Source organism: Myripristis murdjan, chromosome 8 (assembly GCF_902150065.1).
Source record: "Myripristis murdjan chromosome 8, fMyrMur1.1, whole genome shotgun sequence".
NCBI classification, from domain to species: domain Eukaryota; kingdom Metazoa; phylum Chordata; class Actinopteri; order Holocentriformes; family Holocentridae; genus Myripristis; species Myripristis murdjan.
This window is the reverse complement of record NC_043987.1, coordinates 2,579,141-2,602,138: the sequence shown is the minus strand read 5'-3', so window position 1 is coordinate 2,602,138 and position 22,998 is coordinate 2,579,141. Positions and strand designations below refer to the sequence as shown.

Genomic DNA, 22,998 nt, shown 5'->3' with positions numbered 1-22,998 from the left:
ACCAGGGGCATGGGGGCATGGGGGAGGGTTAATATTTATTTAATATTTTAGACATATAGGCTACAGCCAAAATACACTTACCCCATACACTTAATAAGTAATTAATATTTATTATTTTATTTATTATTTAATAGACATAGGCTACAGCCAAAATACACTTATTAAGTGTATGGGCCTCCGGCTCAACTTACCCCTGGCCAAATGGCTCAACTTACCCCAGAGCTACCATTTTGACTTTTTTAGTCCCCACACATAAAATGGTGCACTTTTATGCTAGGTTTATGACCTCATGTTGTAGCTCATAGATACCACAACTGATGTATAAAACAAATTTAAAATGATCTGTTTTGGTCTTAACACAATTCTCATGAAACTGATGATAGACTGAATTCACTTTCAAGAGTAAAAAATGTTTTTTTGGAAATAAATGTCTAACCACTTTACCCATGTGGTTCTTACCTTCACAGACTCCATGAAATGATGCCTTCCTCCTAAATATTTGGTCACATGATCAATATTTTTTATTGTTTCCTAGCAACAGGGGGTGGCTCAACTTACCCTTTGGCTCAACTTACCCCAGTCTCCCCTACATTCAAATAAAAAATATTTGAAATTGACATGATAGCTGTCATCAACATTAATGACTATTCAGTCAGTTGTGTCACCTCCCCCGCATTAGCCAAGACAATATCAGCTCTGCAGGGAGAGTGTTATGTCAGTCTTATGATTATGATTATGCAAAGACTTGATTGTGCACATGTGCAATGTTCCTGTTCATGTTCCGACTGAACTGACAGGTTCAGTTTATTGAGTGACTCGATATTCCACACAGTCTGATGTAGGCTACACGTTTAAGTTTAAGTCTGATTTGCACATCACATTGTAAATGATATGATGACACAGCCCATTGTATGCACATTCATTTTGACCTCTGCAATATAGTAGCCTGTGCTATCCTATCCAATCACAACCTCGGCTACAGTCTACCAGATGGCACAGGCTGCAGTCTGCCTCACCCTAATTTATCAGTTCCCACGTTTGTTTCCCATCGGTACTGTCTGACTGTTACACCTACCAGGAAACTGTTGCGGGAGGAATACCAAGCACATTTCCCAGTGAGACAGGTGACTATTGTAAGCAACAATCTGTATTGAATATATTTATTAAATAGACATGATTCAGATGTACATGCTTTGTCCTGCAAACATGACTCGGGTGTGTTTCTTGTCAGATCCTACACAGTTATGTCCTGCGGCGGTGGATCATGCGCTCCACGTTAAATGGCTGGAGCTAGCTAGCTTAGCTAGCTGACACTATAACATCTACTTAGACAGACTCAGTGACTGTTAGCTTTTGAAACAGAAAATGAAAACTCAAATAGTACTTTTTACAGGACATAAATGAAACAAAATCAGTAGTTGTCATTCATGCCGTACCAGGCAAATGGACATAAAGATGGCCACGGCATGTTAGCTACAACAGTATGGAAATGGGTAACTCCAAATAACTAGCTGCTGTGTGCCGGGAGAGAAAGAAGAGCCTAATGTCCCAGGCAAGTCAGCGCTCAAGTTCACTTAAAGTCACTTCAATGGAAGTCGACTCGACCGACGTTAGAAGTGATGTTGCAGCTGTGCCGGTGTTTTGAACAAGCAGAGACATGAGTTGACTCACTTCGAGAGAGTTAGCAGCTCAGCCAGCACACAGGAGCGTCCCAGCATGTGTCTGCACACGCTGCTGGGACCGTCCAGCCACAGGGCACACCGTGACGCTGCTGGGACCGTCCAGCCACAGGGCACACCGTGACGCTGCTGGGACCGTCCAGCCACAGTGCACACCGTGACGCTGCTGGATGTTAACCTGAATATGGTGTAACAGACTACGCAGTTGTCATTCATGCCATAGACGCTGTAAGAAGTTAAGCTAAACAAAATGGAAGTAGCTGAAACACGTCCACTCGAAGGTGTGTGTGCCATGCCAGGCTTGGACTGGACACAGACCCTGCTCCCCAGGCCAGACAGGCTGCTCTTAGTTTGATTCATTTGTTCAAGAGCTCAAAGTAATGAAGTAAAGATCGATACGCTCCGAGTAAACCTGCAGTTACCCAATAAAGTGTCCTTACTTTGTCTTTAATATTTAATTCACAAAGTAGCACAGGACTGGTCTCGCAGTGTTTAATAAAATGCATGTAAATAAACCATGAAGACAGTGAGAACAGTTATTTAAGTCAGTGCGTGATTCTGCTTTATTCCTCTCTGCTTCATTTAGCGAGGTTTGGAGTGTAAATGTAATCCCGTACACGGCCACTAGATGGCGTTCACTGACTTCCCCTTACTGGTTTACCTCGCTCATCAATCAGAAATCGACCCTTTTCCGATACAGCGCCGATGGACAGAGCCTGTATGTGCACTCATTATGACACACAAAGTGTTTCATCCTCAAGTCAGAAACGATTAAATAAAATCACTTGTATCAAACAACAAAGGGTCAAATGCACAAAAAGTTTCCCACCCTGGCTAATTTGCTTCAGTGTGGCCTTGCTGGTGTGACAGGTTCCTTTTTGTTATTTCTGCCCATTCATAGTTTCACTGGTCACCAGTACAGTTTGAGGTAGCATTAAAAAGGTTATAAAAATTTGAGATGTGGAGTTGTGAAGCCTGAACGCCCCCTTGGTTAGTTAGCTAGTTATACTGAAGTTCAAGTGCAGTTATAACAACCACCCTTTACTACAGTATATACTGTCTTTTTGGCATGTTGTCCAACATGTGCTGATACAGTACATCTGTGATGAGCCCATATTGGTCAAGCTCTAGCACACTGCATTTCATCTGATCTCATTCAGTGTTGCAAATCAACAAAAACACCTATGTGGATTTTTTTTTTCCTCCAACAGATTCTTCTGTCACCCTGTCAGGTGAAGTCCACTGTGATGGCCAAGCTCCAGGGCTTTGAGTTCTGGAGGACCACCCTGAAGGGGGCACGCTATGTGGTGGCACCCATGGTGGACCAGAGTGAGCTGGCCTGGCGCCTGCTGAGCCGTCGGCACGGCGCACAGCTCTGCTACACTCCCATGCTGCACGCTCAGGTGTTCATTCGTGATGCCAACTACAGGAGAGAAAACCTCTACAATGAAGTTTGTGAGGAGGACAGACCCCTCATCACACAGGTGAGGGCACTCTGCCAGGGCTGGATCATCAGACCAACATGCCAGTGATCGGCTGATGGGCTGAATCCATCACTTTTTGTCCAACATAATTAATTTTGGCATGTAAACAAACAATAACAATTCCAAATTGCCCAATGTTTTTTCACTGAGGCCAAAGCCATGGTTAACAAATGCTGTGAACGCTTCGCTTGCTGGCCCAAAGTGACACTGAAGAGCTTATTATTATGTGACCAATATCAAATAATATGAGTAAAAATAATTGTTAAAACTTCAGCTAATGTTAAAGCAAACACTTTTGTAGCATTTGGATTTATTGTAACCTGGGCAAGATGTAGTCCACATGGTGGTGAAATCTCCTCATTAGTTGCTCTGTGCTCCTCTGGGCTACTAATCCACAATACTGGATTTGTATGTCTTCATTCACTTCTATAGCAAAACAGCTCCCAATGAATACAAGCAAAGCAGATTATGCCAACATAAGAAACAAATTGTGGTACCCATTTTTGAGGAAATTAAACAGACTTTTTCTTGTTATTTTCCTGTTTAAATTGGAAAGTAGATCCGGCAGGTAGCATCTCCAGGAAATTTCTTATAGTAACCTTGCACCAGGAGGAAGTATCCTGATAGTGCTTTCACAAATAATTGCAATTCCGCACACAAAAAATGCTATGCCACGTTAGTTTACAAGTAGAACTACTTATTGATGAGTGTTGTATGTGTATTTTTTATTTTTGCATTTCAATACTGAAAGTAAAAACTTGCAGCAAGCTAAAGAATACTGCTTTTCAATCACGTTATTACTTTAGAGAATACTGTGTGTCCATCAATGCTTGAGGAATATTTTGCCAATTTTTTTTTTTTTTTTTGCCTGAAGTGTATCATGGTGTAGCCACCACATGCTATCCCATTGTTTTCCTCATCCAGACACTGCTAGCAGTTTATTGGCGGATGTAAACAGGGTCAGTCGGAGTGTAAGCTTGTGTTTCCTGTCTGTCAGTTCTGTGCCAACGACCCAGAGGTGTTTGTCCAGGCTGCTCTGCTGGCCCAGGACTACTGTGATGCCATCGACCTTAACCTGGGCTGCCCGCAGATGATCGCAAAGAGAGGTACTCACAACGCACAGATGTGTGGTGGCAATTATGTAACTGAAATTATGAACCCCTTATTTTGTAGTCAACTTGTGCATGCATTGACTGATGAGTAAACTCAGGACCAAAGATGCACATTCCATAATCAGTATGGGCCAAGTTGATGTAGCTTTAACAAGCAGTACTAGTATTGCCAAATATGGCCAATTGCGGGCATTTGTTTGACCCCTTTTTCTAGTATGTCAATTACTACAACTGTCAAATTATCAAGGTTAACACTGAAATTGATTAAAAAAAAAAAGTTATCTAAAGATGGGCACATGTGGAATCCTTAACCTGTTTTGCTACAACTCTTATCAGTATCACCACGACACTGATGACAACTGTGAAGACATGTAAAATAAAGACTTTTAATTTATCATGAAGGCAAGTTCAGTGTGCCTTTGACTTATTGGGAGAGAATTTAACAGTTAAGAAATACAACAATACAAGAACATGGTCATTCCACGCTTCCTATGAGTTATGAATATCCGTATGTTTGGGTGGGAAGATGTTGGATTCTGGTGTTAGCCTTAAAAAGAAACATGGTTTCATTCTTAGTTCTATAATTATAGGCTCTGAAATTCAAGCATCATTACACACCATTGAAACTCAGCTGTCACTGTCCTGCTATGTAAGGTGGAGAGGGATTAACCTGTCTGGATGCTGTTTGTTTCTCAGGCCACTATGGAGTTTTCCTGCAGGACGAATGGGAGCTCTTGGAGAAAATGGGTAAGTTTGTCCTCACTTAAGAAAGACTCATGAGCCTTTTCATGTTTTTTGATCGCAGTAACTGATGGAAGTTCTTGAAATACACTATATTGCCAAAAGTATTCGCTCATCTATCCAAATCATTGAATTCAGGTGTTCCTATCACTTCCATGACCACAGGTGTATAAAATCAAGCACCTAGGCATGCAGACTACTTCTACAAACATTTGTGAAAGAATGGGTCGCTCTCAGGAGCTCAGTGAATTCCAGCATGGTGCTGTAATAGTAATGTAATAGGATGCCACCTGTGCAGTAAGTCCAGTTGTGAAACTTCCTCGCTACTAAATATTCCACAATCAACTGTTGGTGGTACTATAACAAAGTAGAAGCGATTGGGAACGACAGCAACTCAGCCACGGAGTGGTAGGCCACATAAAATCACAGAGCGGGGTCAGCGGATGCTGAGACGCATAGTGCGCAGAGGACGCCAACTTTCTGCAGAGTCAATAGCTTGAGACCTTTAAACTTCATGTGATCTTCAGATTAGCTCAAGAGCAGTGCGTAGAGAGCTTCATGGAATGGGTTTCCATGGCCGAGCAGCTGCATCCAAGCCTTACATCACCAAGCACAATGCAAAGCATCGGATGCAGCGGTGTAAAGCACACCGCCACTGGACTCTAGAGCAGTGGACACGTGTTCTCTGCAGTGACGAGTCACGCTTCTCCGTCTGGCAATCTGATGGACGAGTCTGGGTTTGGTGGTTGCCAAGAGAACGGTACTTGTCTGACTGCATTGTGCCAAGTGTAAAGTTTGGTGGAGGGGGGATTATGGTGTGGGCTTGTTTTTCGGACGTTGGGCTCGGCCCCTTAGTTCCAGTGAAAGGAACTCTTAATGCTTCAGCATACAAAGACATTTTGGACAATTTCATGCTCCCAACCTTGTGGGAACAGTTTGGAGATGGCCCTTCCTCTTCCAACATGACTGTGCACCAGTGCACAAAGAAGGTCCATAAAGACATGGATGACAGAGTCTGGTGTGGATGAACTTGACTGGCCTGCACAGAGTCCTGACCTCAACCCGAGAGAACACCTTTGGGATGAATTAGAGCGGAGACTGAGAGCCAGGCCTTCTTGTCCAACATCAGTGTGTGACCTCACAAATGCACTTCTGGAAGAATGGTCAAAAATTCCCATAAACACACTCCTAAACCTTGTGGAAAGCCTTCCTAGAAGAGTTGAAGCTGTTCTAGCTGCAAAGGATGGGCCCACATCATATTAAATCCTATGGTTTAAGAATGGGATGTCACTCATGTTCATATGTGTGTGAAGGCAGCCGAGCGAATACTTTTGGCAATATAGTGTATTTCCTGAGCAAGGGGGCAGATAAAAAGATATATTGTAATTTTAGCCAGTCATTGAGAAGCAAACCACAGTGAACTGGGGTTTATTCATCCTGGAACACCTGTACTATTTCTACAACTGCCCACAAAAATATTAGGCACTTTCTGACCAAACAGTTCTGGGGACTCTGTGCGGGGAATACCCACTGGGAGGCTCGCCCAAGAACAACATACCTACAAGGTTTTTTTTTCTGTTTGCGTTCGCAGCGCCAAATGGAACGCTAAGCGATGTAAGGTGACAGTTAGTATACTGTAGCAATGTAATTTGTTCACTTTGACAAGTCAAAATAGCACTGACGTATAGGCCCAATAAAGCCTGGGCTTCACTGTTCCTACCCTGAAGTAAGAGCTAAAGAGGTCCATCAAAACAGCGTTCAAAGAACTACGATCAGTGTCATTTCCTGCAGTGTGGACACAATAAAGAGGGGCTAGTTCCTCCAGCTGTTCCTAGAACTATGAAAAGTTTCTCTGGTCCAAAAGCACCTAATTATATAAGTTGTAGTTGTCACTATAGGCATTGTATTTCATTGAATTTATGATCCTGTTTTTCATTCATCCATATGCCTTTGGTTTGCATCCTATTTAAGAGGCATGAAACCCAGGTAGAGAATCTAGATTGTGCCTGCAACTAGAGGTCAAAATTTGAAGCCTGCTGCAGTGATGTAACTGTGCACATCAAACAGTGCTACAGAACTATTGAATGTAGACACATATGCAACAGAGCATACTTACTACCCCAGCCAACAGCTTTTTGGCAGTATTTCTTTTTGCAATTGTCTTGTTGTTTTTTTCTTTAAATGTTTTTTGTAGTAAGTTTCTTCTATTTTTTTTCTTAAATAGCAAATATTTGATGTTTTGAAAGAGATATGCTCATTATCATAGGAAGTGATAATGAGTAATATGATTTTTACTAAATACAACAGTTTTATTGCAAACATTCAAAACTGACATGTTTTTGCTTGCAATTATCACAAAAGTCACTCTAAACCCTCAAAGGACTGATGTGCAGACAGTGAGGGATGAGGAAGATGTTCATGATGCCTCTTGTGAACCTGCCTGTTGTTCTGTTCATTTTCCATAGTCAAGTTAGCCAATGAGAAGATCTCAGTGCCCATCACATGTAAGATCCGTGTGTTCAAGGAGGTCGACAAGACAGTCCGCTATGCTCAGATGCTGGAGAAAGCTGGATGTCAGGTATGAACACAGGAACTGCTTTAGCATGAAAGCTTTATGTCTGTGAATCTAAGCCTTTCTGATGCAGCCAGACATGACATTGAAAGGCAAATTAAATTATAGATTGCAAGGCAAATCATAAGCAAATTATAGACTCTTTGAAATTATCATATGAAACAGGTCTGTAATAATACTGAGTTCCCTCAGGGTATCTCAGACAAAGGATGTTTGTTTAGCTCTGCACGAAAAAATATTCAGAGCACATCTTGTTGTCAGTAAAAAAAAATCAGAAAGATCAGTCAGAAATTGACTTATTTCTTCCTGCATTGTTTCTGATTGTTACTCTCTGAGATTTAGTGGGGGTTTTTTTGGCAGTAGAGGGACCACTTCAGCTGCACCACCCATCACCTTCTGTCCCCTTTTCTATAAATAGTTAGCCACCTTCTTTTTTGGCAATACAGTCATCTCAAGGGATGAGACCGTAGATTGTTGTAGGCAAGATTCAGTAATGTGCAATGCTGGCTGTGCATTGGCTTTTAGTAGTACTAGTGGTACCACTGAAGTTCACGAGGATGTGCTTCAAAACAGGGATGCTGAATGAGTTGACTCTGTGGGAAGAATGTAGAAATGGGTGGAAGATAAGATGAGGTAAACTTTATTGTCCCCAAGGGGAAAACTGTCTCAGACAAAGTGCCTGCAGACTTAAAAATGAAAGACATATACCCCTTTTCCACCAAACCGGTTCCAGGGCTGGTTCGGAGCCAGTGCCTGACTTAGCACCAGTTTTTTGGTTTTCCACCGCCCAAGCACCGGCCAAACTGGTTCCACATCGGTTCCAAGCAAGCACCAGCGGCGAGCAGGGGCTAAACAGGAGCCAGAGAAAGAACTGATGACGCGACCCACCACGTCATTGGTGGGCGGACTTACAGACTCAAACGGGAGCAGCGAACGCTATAAACGTAAAGCTAAACATACTCACCGTTTGTTCCAACCACGAATACGATGGGTAGCCAGCAAGAATTGCGTTTTTCGTCTCTGGATCGCAATGTAGGCTTGTAAACACACGAGCAGTATTTGCATCGTTACGATGGGTCATCCATTTGTCGTCCATGTTGGTTATTGTGATTCTGAGCGAGCGTCTCGTACACCCACACCCACATGATCACGTTTTACGATGACGTAATGACGTGGCTCTGACTTGGCTCTGCTTGGCTCTTGGCTGGTGGAAAAGCAAACTGGTTCTTTGTTGGCACCAGTTAAGCACTGACTCTAGCACCAGCTCCGAACTAGCACCAGGTTCTTTTTGGTGGAAAAGGGGCAATAGAAAACTATACAAAATCATATCCTGCCATTCAAGTCCAGCTCAGTGGCAGGAGGCTAACAGTTAGCATGTGGAGCATCCAGCCAGTATCCAGCACTCAGTAACAATGAGAGCAAGATAGAGCCACTACTGTCCTACAGAACAGCTGGGGGGAGTGAATAATATCATATTTTTCAAAATGGGTGATTCATCCCTTTAAACTTAAGGTTTTACAAAGTTACAGATTTGGCTCTTTGACACACACTGATACCCCGGCTTGTGTATGTTTACAGTGGATGCAAACCATGAATTGTGGAGGCCCTTTACATTTAACTATTAAAAGTCTCAGTCCTAAGAGGTTGCTCATGATACCTTATAACTGATGTAGGTATCTGCTTCCTCTCTCTGCTCACAGCTGCTCACGGTCCATGGCCGAACCAAAGACCAGAAAGGAGCCATGACGGGCATCGCCAGCTGGGAGCACATCAAGGCTGTGCGGTGAGCTGACCTGACCTTGTTACAGTATTCCATTTGTGTTTGCATAGTAACATATAGTTACAGATATTTTTCACTCTTTCAAACGGCCCAGACCAATTCTTATATATTTTGGCCTTGTATTAAATATTGGAGACTTGCGTCCAGTGATGGTCCAAAGGCAGCTGGAGAGGCTTTAGATCTCTGACAAGAACTAAACTCTTGGGGAAGCACTGACACACTGGATTTTAAAAAAATATTTAAAGCTATTGTGCATAAAATATCAGCTATTCAGAACTTCAGGTCAAGCAAAAGGGTCAGTATAAGCTTTTGAAAACAATATTGGTCAAATCCTTTTCCAGATGACCTCACGGCTGACCTGTGAGAATGGTGTCACATGCAAAATGATACGTTTGCTTCATTATAAGTTGAGAAGTATTTTCAGTATTTAATGGATGTGTGTCTGCCATAGGAAAGCAGTGAATATCCCAGTTTTTGCCAATGGCAACATTCATCATCTGAGCGACGTGGAGCGCTGCATTCAGGAGACAGGAGTGCAGGGAGTTATGAGCGCTGGTAAGGAACACATGTTGGTGAAATATCTTCAGTTGTTGTTGGTCCGTGCTCCACTGGGCTTGTAGCCCACAATGTTGTATTTGTGTCTATCCATTCACCTCCACAGTGCACCATGATCTGCTCTGTTTGCCTTCATTTATTTATCTCCATGGAAGTTATATGGAGATTTAAACAACCCAACACTCTACCAAAATTGAGTTGTGCTTCAAGAGTGAAATACCCTCACTAAACAGCAGTGAGCAGTTCTCCGTCCATAGAAAGCTGGGCTCATCCAAATCATCACCATATGTTTTGTGTCTCTCATGCCTGTGGTGTCTTTTGCTATGAATCATGACAGACTGGCCTGGTTGGCAGACATGATTTTTGTGACTGCAGATCACTGACTTAACGTTGCAAGATTTCAGGGTATTGAAGTTTTAAATTTTGGAAATGATTACCTCTGTGGGGTATGACCTTACTAAAATGGCCTCTCTGCCACTTGAATTTGCCAAGTAATTTTCATGTAGTGTCTATAATGGTTTTCTTTGTGTATCTTGTCTTCAGAGGGTAACCTTCATAACCCAGCGCTCTTTGAGGGCCGCAGTCCCCCAGTTTGGGAAATGGCTGAGGAATATCTGGAGGTAGTTAAGGAGCACCCCCCCTGCACCCTGTCCTACGTACGAGCCCACCTCTTCAAGCTCTGGCATCACACGTATGTTAGTGTGTGTGTGTGTGTGTGTGTGTGTGTGTGTGTGTGTGTGTGTGTGTGTGTGTGTGTGTGTGTGTGTATATAGCACCTATAAACATTTAGAAAGCCAACACAAATGCAGAAACACACACTATATGATACAGTGGGCGGTCCAGCACAGTCCTGTGAAAAAGTCTGAGGAGGTCTCATAATCTGAATTTATGATCTTAAAAAGGTTTAACCGAAATATATAAATATAATATGACTTAGATATATTTATTAGAAGTTTTATTTTTTCACCATGTAGTAAGTTGTTTAAATAAATTGGATCACTAAATATTTATTTTTTTCATATTCAAATATACCATAGGTATTACTTATGTACATGTGTTATTATATTATGCCCACCCATAACATGAATAGTGACCCACCTCCACCCCAATACTTTCCCCTGTATCTTACACGATTCATTTATCATATTAACATTAATTTGTTATATTCAAATTGTCTGGTTTTGCTAGATTTTGTTTCTTTTCTTTGGTTTTTAATGTGGTTCATCAAGTATTCCAAGTAGTATTTAGAAGACCATACCAGTGATTCTGCATGTTTAGTGTAGTAGCAACAAAATGTGTATACTTTACTTTCCTGCTAAGCTTTTCCCAAAACAAGCAGTCACATTTTAGAACTCTTATTCTACCTTTTCTCCAACCATTGGTTTCAGTTCATTCCACTGTGATGTGAAAATGAACTTTGAGAGACTTCAAACTCTCTTCACATCAGTATTCCATCAACATCATCCACGTTAGTTTTCTTAAATAGAGCAGCACTGTTGTGTTTTGATGACTTGAATTTGAGTGGAGTGATATAGTCTCTCTGTCAGAAAATAGTGTGCGTGTGCGTGTGTGTGCACACGTACTCACATGCTGCACATGTGTGTGTGTAGGCTACAGATCCATCAGGACCTGAGGGAGGAGCTTGCCAAGGTGAAGAACCTGGAAAGCCTGGCTGATGTCAGCAAACAGCTGAGACTACGCTGCCAGGTATGAGCCAACCCAGACGGATCCAGCCACTTATGCTTTTTCTTTTTTTTTTTTTTTTTACTCAACATTTATTTTCCAGGATAGTCCCATTGAGGTTAAGCTTAGTTTCAGACAAAAAAAAAACAAGTCACAAACACAGAAATGTTCAAATTACACAAGCTCTCAAAATACACCAGGGCACAATATACATCAATAAAATGGACCTAACAGAAGCAAAGAAAGCCTAAGTCATCGTTCTCAAAGTTCTTTAACAGTGACTTAAAAATTTTGACTCAAACTGACGAGACAGCTTTTGCTCAAAATGTTGCAATAATATCAAAAGAAGAACCATTATCATGTATTGAACCAAACTGTTGGCTGAGTGTATCATTACATTTCTATGTACAACACACTAGTTACACAATAAACTGCCACCTGAACCTTTGCCTGAAGATTGTGAAAAGATTTTGCTTTCTATATTGCAATACATCACAGTCATCGCATGGTGTTGTCACAGCAGCTGAAAGTCGATACAGTTGAATCTAGTGCAAAAGATGGGAGCTTCTGGGGAAAACCAGTATCCTAATGTTTTGTGTTTCTGCAGGAGGAGATAGCCAAAGGAAAGGATGTGGAGCAGAAGGAGGGCACTCTGCCCTTCCCTCACTGGATCTGCCAGCCGTATGTCAGACCAGTGTGAGTCTTGAGTTTTTGTTCTTCTTCATCTTTTATGTAATTCCTCTATCATCATGTTCTTGACATAATCTTTTCAGAGACAGTTGTGAAGAAAGATGTGCATTGGTCTGCTTTCAGTACTTGCTTCACAAGTCATAGATTTCCTCTTTGTAAGTCCAAGGTTGTAAGAAGGTGCCATCATGTGTCAAACTGCTGAAAGTTCACTATATAGACTTAAGAGACACTATCTCGTCTTAGATGGGAACTAGATAGAACTATTACTTAAAAATGCAGCTGAGTATCATCAGCATATTGCAAAACGAGATGTTATGCTCCTAAATATTACGAAGCAGTGATATAATCTAATGAGAATAGCATCAGCCCATGAATTAAGTGTGGAGGTGTACCAGATATGAATCTTAACCACCAGTGGAAAGTCAAAATCTGTTTAATATATTGTATTAAAATATCTATCTTATTCTTATTCAATATATCTTAATCATCCTCATTGATGACTGACTGTGCCTTATAGGCCAAAAGAACCTGTTGCCAACGGTAACAGCCAGGGGTCAGAGGTGAAGAAGAAGACAGTGTGTCAGAAGAGGGCATTAGAGGACTCTGATGGGACAGGGGAAACTCTCTCCAAAAACAAGCAAAAGAAGAAATCGCGGAATCCCAACAAGAACTTCTGTCCCGAACAGAAACGTGAGTTGAATTCATCACATCATCTTGGCATTGGGACGGGGAAACTTTCTCTTTAATTTTTTTTTTTTTTTTTTTTTAAATCTTGAGTGAGTACACAGAAGATGAAGACAATAAATGCAAACAAGAGAAAGATACAGATAATTACAATGATCAAATAAAACCACTAAATATGAATTAAAACACACACCAACATGAATGAATACATTCACATTAATGAAGTCCGTCAGCTCTCTGAGATGTCCCTTTTGCAAATGAAGCATCATTAAACATCTGTCTGTGTAATAGTAGCATATTCCAACCCATCAGATGGTGTTGCATTTTATTTTATTTCTAGTGTTTTTACATGGTATCTGCTTTTCTGAACATTATCAGGCAAGCCATACTCAACTGATTTCATTACAAATCAGACTGATTTGAATTCTTTCATTTTTGAAATACAACAGTTTTGTGCTTTTTTTCCCGCACTGTTTAATGCCTTAAAACAACACTGATATTTTAAATCACCAGGAGCTGTTTCCATGCTAGTCAATAAATCATGATTGATTCATACTCATAAAATGCTGCTGGAATCTCCTCTGAAAGTGTCTCTGTTCCTCTTTGCAGCAAAGTACATCAAGTGTGAGCAGTGTGGAAACCCAAAGGTTAGTGGAATGTCGCCCAGTGAATTTAAGCCACCAGCAGTGTCTTTGTCTGATTGCTATGGTTATGTAACACTGATATATAACACTGGATAGAAATGTGGCTAGCCCTGTTAAGGCTTTTTTTTTTCTCTGCAGGGAAATAAATGCGTCTTCAATCTGTGTCGAGGCTGCTGTAAGAAGAAGGCATTCAAGGAGGTGGCCGACTGTCCAAGTCAGTACACACACATCAGCATGTGCATACACACCCAGATGGGTGACAAAGTACCTCAGTAAGGTGTTGGACCGCCATGAGCCGCCAGAACAGTGTCAGTGCTGCTTGGCATGGATTCTCCAAGTCTCTGGAACTGCTGGACGGATTGAGCTCCTTTCCTGCTTTTCCAGCAGCTTGTGGTGGTCCAACACCTCACTAACACACCTGATGTTGTTCTTTTACTGTAATTTGTCACTTGTCTGTAGATAATAGTGGCAGTTTGTTGACATCAAATTGAATGTGTGGTACCCTCTGGTGACCATAGTACAGGTCCTCAGCTCTTGGGCAGCAGTAGTTGTGATCCTGTTTTACTATCTCAACAGAACTGAATAGAAATTGTGCCAGAGGCTAGTGTCAATAATGACTTGTAGTTGCATATTCATGTTAACACCAGTTAAATTAGCCCACTGGCTTGTTAGTTAAATAACAGTTTGTTTAAGTTAATGATGTCAATGTTCTTAAAGAGATAGTTCACCCATTTTTAAATTGATGAGAAGAAGATAGCATGACTACTGTCCTACATAACAGCTGGGGGGGGGGGCAATTCATTGAATTCATTTTTTTTTTCAAAATGGTTGAACTATCCCTTTAAGCCACAACTCAGAGTGTTTTGCAGTAGAGACTTAGGACAAGACAGTTCACTGCCACAGTAACCTCCATTTCTGAAACAAATCAAATTTACTGCTCACATGTCCTGAACAGGACTACCCCACAACAGTCAGGATCTGTTCTTCTAGCCTGGTTGTTCTATATTCAGACATTGCCACGTGGTTGCTGGGACATTTGTGATGCAAATAGAAAGCTGCCATGACTTCTGTATGTGGTCCACAGGCCACGGGCTGAGGTTCAAGACCAAGGCAGAGAAGCGGAAGGCAGAGGAGGAGGAGGAGGAGAGGAAGGAGGGCTTGGTGGAGGAGAATGGGCGACCCAGCAGCGGCTCTCAGCCTCTCGCAGTCACAGCCACAGAGCTGCAGGAGCAGCCTCAGGGACAGCGGCTGCTATGAACAGGACACTGGCTACATTTACCTGTGCAAGAGCACTGTTGTTGAACCTGGTTTTGGCTAAGTGTGTGTAAATGTATGTGAGTTAGAATAAATTGGTAAGCTCATACTCTGTGAGCTTACCAACTTATTCTCAATAATTTCATTCTCAATGATGTCAAAAATTCAAGTTTTGCACAACTTTTTTGCCCAGCCACGATTCCAGCCAATTGGGTCTTTGCTGGGTCATCACACCTTGACAAAGAGCAGTTTAGTCAAAATGTTTTCCTTAGCAAAGTTTGGTGGGCAAAAGTAAAGTCTGGCTAAACAAACATGATGGTTTAAAGTACTGGCAATAAGCCGCTCTTGCTCAGTTAAGGAGGAGGGGAGAGTATGCTGCTAACTAGTTTATTCACAACAACAGGGAAACTCCATCACAGAGGTTTGTGTACACAAGTTTACTTGAACAATTAGAAAAGTCAACTTTGAAACTTGAAATGTTCCAAACTAGTTTTGAGACTTTCACAATGTTGTTTTGAAACACTTCAAACCTCCTGCCTCAATGCAAATGACAGCAGTTGCCATTGCACCCATAAGATTACAATGGTCCATGTTTGTTCTCCTAACTACACAAATGCTTCCGCACAGCGTGTGAAACAAAACTATGCAACCATATTTCTCTTACTGTGAGCCAGTGAAACAGAAAATTAAGAGCACTGCTTCATTCCTTTCAACCACACCAAATGAAAGTTACATCAGTTACAACGCATCAAAATGTCCACTTTTAATTCAAAAGAAACACACGCTGTGGTGGTGATGCTTAAACCTTCAACTGTTTTGAGTGAAAGCTTTGACAAATCTTAATATGCAGCATTCAAAAACAAAGATAGAATTTATACATTCAGCGCACATGCTTGTCTTTTTCCTTTTACTGGCAGATGCTCCCATTTTAAAAAAAAAAAAAACTTTTGGATCACTAGTCCCAGATTTGCGAAGTTCTACCAATTATAAAGCTTTTGTTTTTGCCACCATGCTTGCCACATAGAGTAAGACATGAGTCATTTGACTGGACTTTGGGAACAGTTCAGTCTTAGGTGTCCAAGTTGGCATCTCTGTGAGCACACCTTAACCAGAGTTTGGACAACAGCCAGGTTAGTCTGTGCATGTAAATGTAGCCATGTCCAGTCAGTGGACATCATCACATACTGCAGCTGCTACGTAACCTCATGGACAAGTGGTCATCCAGGACCAGACCCTGACTGTATGGGACTGATGTGGGCAGGACTTCAACAGACCAATACGGAGAGGGGGGGGTTTGTTATTTGGCTTTCCAAGATCATGGATAGCCGTCTCCTTCTTTGTGACAAACTTTGGACATTTCACTATACTCCCGTCCGAGGATAAAGTTGACAACTCTTCGCTTTAATACCATCTCCCAAGTCAGAGTGTTTCCCAGCTAACTCTGCCTTCCTATTTTTTTAAGACTTCAAGACTTTTTACGAGGATTTGTGTTTTGAAATTCTTTTGGCCAAAATAATTTGCTTGAACCACCAAAGTTTTAAATTTGAGTAATTGTTACATGGATGTAAGACGTGCATCTATCTTTATTTTATTTTTATTTTTCTGACTTGTATTTTTTTTTTTATAACCTTCAAGTAAGGTCATGAATGTGGTTGCATTTTAATTTTATTTGCTTGAGTTTTATTTATTTCCAGTTGCGCTGCGGTTTGTTCATAGTGCATTGACTTTAAATGTGCCTTTTGATGAGAAATAACCACTGCCTATCCAGATATGGACTTGTGTTCATGAAAGGGAAAAAGCAAGATCAAAGTGGTGCTCCTTCTGCTCAGTGGCCAGAGTTTCAACATCCAGTGTCACCATATGTAAAGGGATATTTCACCCTTTTTAAAAATGTGATATTATTTCTCTCCCCCCTAGCTGTTGTATAGGACAGTAGCACCACTACTGTCCTACAGAACAGTGAGGGATTTTTTTAAAGGTTGAACTAGCCCTTTAAATTCATGTCAGAGCTGCATTAAGAAGGTCTACAAATTTGGCTTTTTGACACCTGCTGATACCCTGGATTATTTCATGTGATAGTGGTTGCAGACTAAGCATTGTGGAGGCTCACCACCCTTTCCCTTTCAACCATTGATTGAAAATGGCTGAACTAAACCTTCTGAATGTGTTACATGTATCATTTTAACATGGATCCACCATTATCACATTCATTTTGAGACATTATAAGAGTGATCATGAACAAATGACACCCATGCTGAGAAGATCTCCACTGACCTCTGCTCTTACATCGTGTGCCACCAATCGTAAGATGTCATAATTAATTTGACAATGGTAGATTAACAGCACCTTTGTGGGATACAGGAATAATGGATTCTAATGTGTTATAATGTGCGAACCATAAGCTTGTACACTATAACAATTACCAAAAGCTTCTAACATGTATCATGCTCCATGTCTCTTAATGAAGTAAATGGGACTATATGTCGCCACATCCAAATTTTGTTTTAATGAACATTATGAGATCTGTGTTGTTTATTCCATATAACGTACAGGAGATGTCAGATTCTGTGAAATGGTAGCCAGTATTTTCAGTACACCGTGCTGACAGACTCCATACAGTATGAGAGACTGTATTGACTCCACATGCTTGACAACTGACAAGTCTCCCAAAGAATAGTGAACACGCTGGTGCAGCCCATTACACTAGAATAAGCCCGACTTCAATTAATCGTTCATCCAAATGTTTTTCATTGGCAATACAGAGCCTTTTTTGTCATGATCCCTTTGACCAACAAATCGACTTGGCATAAATGACTTGGCATAAATGGCACAAAGAGTCAACATTTTTCCAGGTGATTTATTGCTTAAGTAATCTCAGAAGGTGTTTCTAGTGGGGATGAGGTATAACGCCATCCTCCTTGGTAACAAAATGACCAGTGTGCATCTCGTAGTAGCAGAGATAGTGCAGAGTAAGAGGGGTTGTTTAGTTGAATATGTTAGTCTAGTCTGCCTGACTCGTTGATGCTTTATCTGACTGAGGTTTGTACAAGTTAGAGTCTCTGGCCTGACCACAGCTCTGGAATATCAGCAGCCTCACTGTGCTGTGTGTTGATAAATCCATGACGCTGTCCATGGTCCTGAAACAGCAGACAGATTTATATTTGTGCCATATTCTCTCAGTTCCGGGCCTGTGTCTGGCCCTGTTTCATCTTGGATCTAGAATATTATCTAAACTATATGATTTAAATACACAAGTCTATACTATATCATGGCCTATATATTCTATAGAGAAGTATCACCTTCATCAAAGTGACAAGTAGCACTGAGTTGTCATGGAAGAGCAAGAGGATCAACAGAGACATACTGCTGCCTGTAGCATTCCTATAATATTCCTTTGATAATTCTGTGATCATTTAGAAAGGCCTGTGCTGCTGAAAATATACCCCAGATGAAGCCTCTTCTGTAAAAAAAAAAAAAAAAAAATATATATATATATATATATATATATATATATATATATACCCCATATATATATATATATATATATATATACCTTTTTTTTTAAGAGGAGAGATGATTATGGATATAGTTTTTAGTATAAATGTTTGGTGTAATGTGGGAGTGGGGCAGGTCATGTGACTGGGGAAATGAACCTGCACTGACCATACCATGTTCAGTTGCTTCAGTTACATAATTCCAGCTAAAGTTTATAAAAGTCTTAGGTTTATTATTCATTTGTTTATTTTCAGGTGAAACAGATGATACATATTAGTGCTAGTGAGAACTGCAGCCAATATTGCCCAGACTGCTACGGCCACACTTTTATCTATTCTCTGAACTTCATGCTATATGGTCTAAGTCTAAGGGGTTAATGACCAAGAATGTACTCTAGACAGCTGCAGTGGCCTACTTTCCAACTGGGGTTAAGAGCGTTGCATGGTACATGGAGTCTACACTCTTTAATGTTATCAGTGACCTTGTTTTAGCAGTGGCTGTGGGTTTTACTTTAGCATCTTAGTGCAGCCCTTGACAGTGTTCATCTGACATTGCTTGCAGAGATTCTCAGAGTTCAATTTCTGGCACAATCCTGATTTCTATGGAACTAAAATACTAAAAGAGTTTATTTTCTTGCAAATGTGTGCCGAGATTTGCAAATTCATTCTTACATTGTTTTCTGCAAATACACGTTTGGATTTGTAAATGCTTAATCACAATTACAAATGTGTACAGAATTTGTTGCTTCAGTAGCTACAAATCCAAATTTTACCATGGTACTTAATGCTAACTGTGATTATGATACACTTAACTGTGGTGCTATCACGGTTTGAACAAGATACTCTATGATAATTATCATAATGTTGTGTCTTTAAAGGTGTTTTATGGTAACTATGATTAATTGGCAGTAAAAGTAGAAAATCTGATTAAACTTAGTGAACCAGGCTTCATTTTTGGTAAGGATCTGCTTATAATTGATTTTTGAACACTGATAAAGTTTTATCACTTGCTCATGCACATTCACAAAGTCAGTTCTATCAGCAGGCTTTTTATATTCTAATGCAGATTAAAAAAAAAAAAGCAATCTGATTAAACTTCTGCAGGATGTTTGACTCATGCAGTGTATCTTAAAATCACAAAAACTATTTTTTATTTTTTTTTTTACAGCTAGTTACAAACATTTATCAATACTTCAGTTCATTCTTGAACAGCACTCCATACCAACAAAACTGTTAAGGTTTTTTGTTGCTTTGACAAAATGCAATTTAATCACTACATTTTTCAATTCATTTCTCATTCAGTAACACTTCATTTATCTGCAGCCCATCTTGCAATAGACAAAATTCAAGTGTACAGCAATATAAAACACAAATCTTAGATTCAAAATCCCTAAAAAGTGGCTGTAATGGTGATACAAACCAATGCTACTGACCTGTTAACTGATGTTGTGTAAATGAAACCAACCACATGGTCTAATGTCTCCTGGATCCCTGACATTTCAGCAGAACTATAAGTCTCACTGTATTACAATATTGAATTTTTGCAGTACTTTACAACTTAAGTATTTTAAGTTATACTTTTGCAGTTAAAACTAATTTGTTGTTAAAAATGCTGCCTGAATTGTATGGCATACCTTGAAAATTATTCTCCAAAGTGCAAAAAATACAGACACACAAAAGTGATGCGTCAAGGTTTCCTAAGAGCTTGAATTACTCTAAATAAATGAGCAGATCTTAACTATTTCTGGCAAAACGTTACATGGGGAAAGGTACTGCCGGAGGATTTGACTTGACAGGGGGGGCTGAGACCTGCTTCAACCTGTAGATCTTTTGGAAGGTCCATTGCCTGGAGGTGTGGACGCCGTCACCTTCATGCTGCATCCTGCAGTTCCAAAAGGAGCTTTCAACCAGGTGGGAAAAGGAGACGGTGAAGCAGGAGCAGAGATGATGCCAAATGGAGATTTACCCCAGCAAAGCCCTAGGCCCAGCCACCAGTAAGGGCTCCTGAACAGAAAGCCCCAGTTCCTCAGCTGCCTGCCCACTGTGAGTGTCCTGTGAGGTTTTGTTGGGTCTGTTGTTCCATGGCTGGAGGAAGTTGACTATATTGAGCAGTAATTGTCCATGCTTGAGCAGCTTGCAGCTATGTATCAATGGCCAGAGAATGACTGGGCAGTGAGACTAGACCCTTATCTCAATGGAAAGTCCCAGAGTGCCTATGTGACAATGGCAGTTGCTAACACCTTGGACTACCAAAGTATACCACCAGAGATTCAGAGATCCAGACATGCAGCCAAATGAAGCCCTGTGAACTATATAACTGCCTGACTGACCTGTACCAGAACCAGTGTCTGTCTTCAGAGGTGAGAGTGTGTTCAAGAACATTCCCAGAGTCTGTCCAGCAGGCAGCCCAGTTGGTGAAGACGTTCGGGCCGCCAGACATGGACCTAAGATCTACTGCTTGAAGTCAACAGTGTGGGCAGCCAATAGAAAAGAGGAGTTGTGGCCAGTCCAAAGCTAAACCAAACTGGTATACCGTGGTCAGGAAGTCTGAGTGTCGAGTGAGCAAAACTAAACCTGTCAACTTCTGTGCATTGCCCAGGCCGGAGATTAGAGGGAACTAGTTGGAAGTCAGGCAACACTTAGCTCCATTTAGCACCACCTGACTGTGCCGTCGCTCAGGTTTAGGTGAGCCATCCACGGTCAGGCGACCTCTGGAGCATCCTCCCCTCCCACAATGAAGCTCCATGCCTTGTCTCCAAACACACCTATAATGGAATAAGTTATATTTTACCACCTGTAGCACAAAATGACCATAATATGAACACTGAATAACTCTCTCAGTAATGCTGAATACAGTCAGCTGAGATTCACAGGCATTCTCCTCAACTTCCATCCAGTTCACTACTTATTTCCATCAGTTTGACAACCTGTATGGAGTCACAGTTTGACAACCTGTATGAAGTCACATGCAGCCTAAATCATCACATCGGCCCTTTAAGGTGAGAATAATGTTCTTAAGAGAGCGACAGCTGTTTGTGTTTCTCACCTCCAGTGTTCTGGGCCAGCAAAACCACAGCCAGCAGTCCAGAGAGACACATGGCTGTGACAGAGTGAACCAGCAGGCTCTGGTCCAGAGAGACCAGCCTCAGCTTTATACACAGCTGGAGATCTGATATCAGCAGCAGTTTGTAATCAGCACCATCAGCCCTCTGCTTCCACACAACTGACAGCTGCCCCTCATATCACTGTTAAAGGAAGTTAAAGCAAAATGTGATATTATCATATATGCTAAAAATTTGTTGAGTTTACAGTTTACATGGATTAATGTGGTGGAGGGGTGGAACTTGATGGGGTGGCCTTGCAGACACAGTGTAAACCTTACGTATTATTTAAGTTTAAATGAAACCACGCACACACATACACACACATACTGATTGCGTTGTTTCTGCCCTACAGACTACACCGTTGTTTGGCCAGAATATTTCATTCTGTCAGTGAATTCTGGGGCTCCCCTTTCATCCTCTTCATCAACCCGTCATCCAGTGCATCTGCATTTGTCAACTTCAAGGATCTTCATGAGTTCTCTATTCTTTCATTTTGATTCTTGCTTTGGCTCTTAGATGTTTTGAAAAATAACTTTGTCCACTCTTAATACATTAAAAGAAGGTTAAACATCACTTTACAAGTGTCCCTTTCCAGAACTAAAATGCACATACGACTACAATTTGCACACGTATGATAGTTTTGCTCCAATTCATATTTTGATCATATAAAAATAACTAAAATTTTGCATTTTTTTAAACACAAAAAATTGTAATTATTAAAATTTGTGAAAGTGAAATTGTGAAATGCATCTGAACACAGCCTTTTCACAAGCATTCAGACCTTTGAAACCTGAGCAAATTCACTTGATTTCTTTCAAAAACATGTGAAAGTGGTGATGGGCAAATCAGCAAGATGTGACCCAAAAATGAGAAAGAAACCAATAAAACGTTACAAGAAAATTACCAAAAAAAAATTTTTTTTTTTACAAAAACAAACAAAAAAAAAACTCTCTGCAAATTAGCAAATAATAATAATAGTAATAATAATAATAATAATAATAATAATAAATTACCAGACAATTTGTAAAACATTACCAGAAATTTTGCAAGAAAAGTGAAAAAAAAATCATGAAAACTATTTATAATTATCACCTAAACATGATAATTTGAAATTAAATTATAAGAAAATTGCCATAATATTACCACAAAATTACCCTATACATTTGATTAAAACAAATTACAAGGGGGAAAAAAAGAAAAAAGTTTGGGGCTTTTTGTACATATTGTAAACAAAATGGCTCTCATGCCTCCTGTAAATGTGACAACAGCGTAAATCCTTCATTCGATTTGCTGAGCTGTCGAGGAATTGGGGAATGGAATATGCTGAGCAACTGTGTTGAGTCAAAAATGCAAAGTGTCCCCTCTGTACTGAGCTCAGCCTACGTCTGTCACAGGTTTGAATACAGTTCTACATTTGCAGTTCAAGCTAATTTGTTGTTACAATATCTGCCTGTATTGTTCAGCATACTTGGATCATAATTCTCCAAACATACAAAAATACAGACACAAAAAGTGATGCTTC

General features: G+C 40.6%; 1 protein-coding gene across 3 annotated transcripts; it reads left to right on the top strand.

The window, feature by feature from the left end:
* The first annotated feature begins 1,006 nt into the window (after positions 1 to 1,006).
* dus1l (dihydrouridine synthase 1-like (S. cerevisiae)) lies at positions 1,007 to 17,395 on the top strand. 3 transcript variants are annotated; one of them, XM_030058665.1, is made up of 14 exons: positions 1,007 to 1,124; positions 2,891 to 3,163; positions 4,161 to 4,269; positions 4,972 to 5,022; positions 7,482 to 7,594; positions 9,289 to 9,371; positions 9,820 to 9,923; positions 10,467 to 10,614; positions 11,534 to 11,630; positions 12,214 to 12,302; positions 12,814 to 12,986; positions 13,590 to 13,627; positions 13,763 to 13,838; positions 14,709 to 17,395. In XM_030058665.1, the coding sequence occupies exons 2-14, from the start codon at positions 2,927 to 2,929 to the stop codon at positions 14,879 to 14,881; spliced, it is 1,491 nt and encodes a 496-aa protein (XP_029914525.1). In that variant the 5' UTR covers positions 1,007 to 1,124; positions 2,891 to 2,926; the 3' UTR covers positions 14,882 to 17,395. The 3 variants fall into 3 exon arrangements, with proteins under 3 accessions (XP_029914525.1, XP_029914524.1, XP_029914526.1); XM_030058664.1 differs by having other exon boundaries at positions 1,044 to 1,133; XM_030058666.1 differs by having other exon boundaries at positions 1,099 to 1,133; positions 2,912 to 3,163.
* The last annotated feature ends 5,603 nt before the right edge of the window (positions 17,396 to 22,998 follow it).

What these genes read in the sequence shown, in the direction of transcription:
- dus1l (XM_030058665.1), top strand. Translation starts at nt 2,927, where the DNA reads ATGGCCAAGCTCCAGGGCTTTGAGTTCTGGAGGACCACCCTGAAGGGG. An exon ending in ACAGACCCCTCATCACACAG is followed by an intron (nt 3,164 to 4,160) that starts GTGAGGGCACTC and finishes CCTGTCTGTCAG; the next exon opens with TTCTGTGCCAACGACCCAGA. An exon ending in GGAGCTCTTGGAGAAAATGG is followed by an intron (nt 5,023 to 7,481) that starts GTAAGTTTGTCC and finishes CATTTTCCATAG; the next exon opens with TCAAGTTAGCCAATGAGAAG.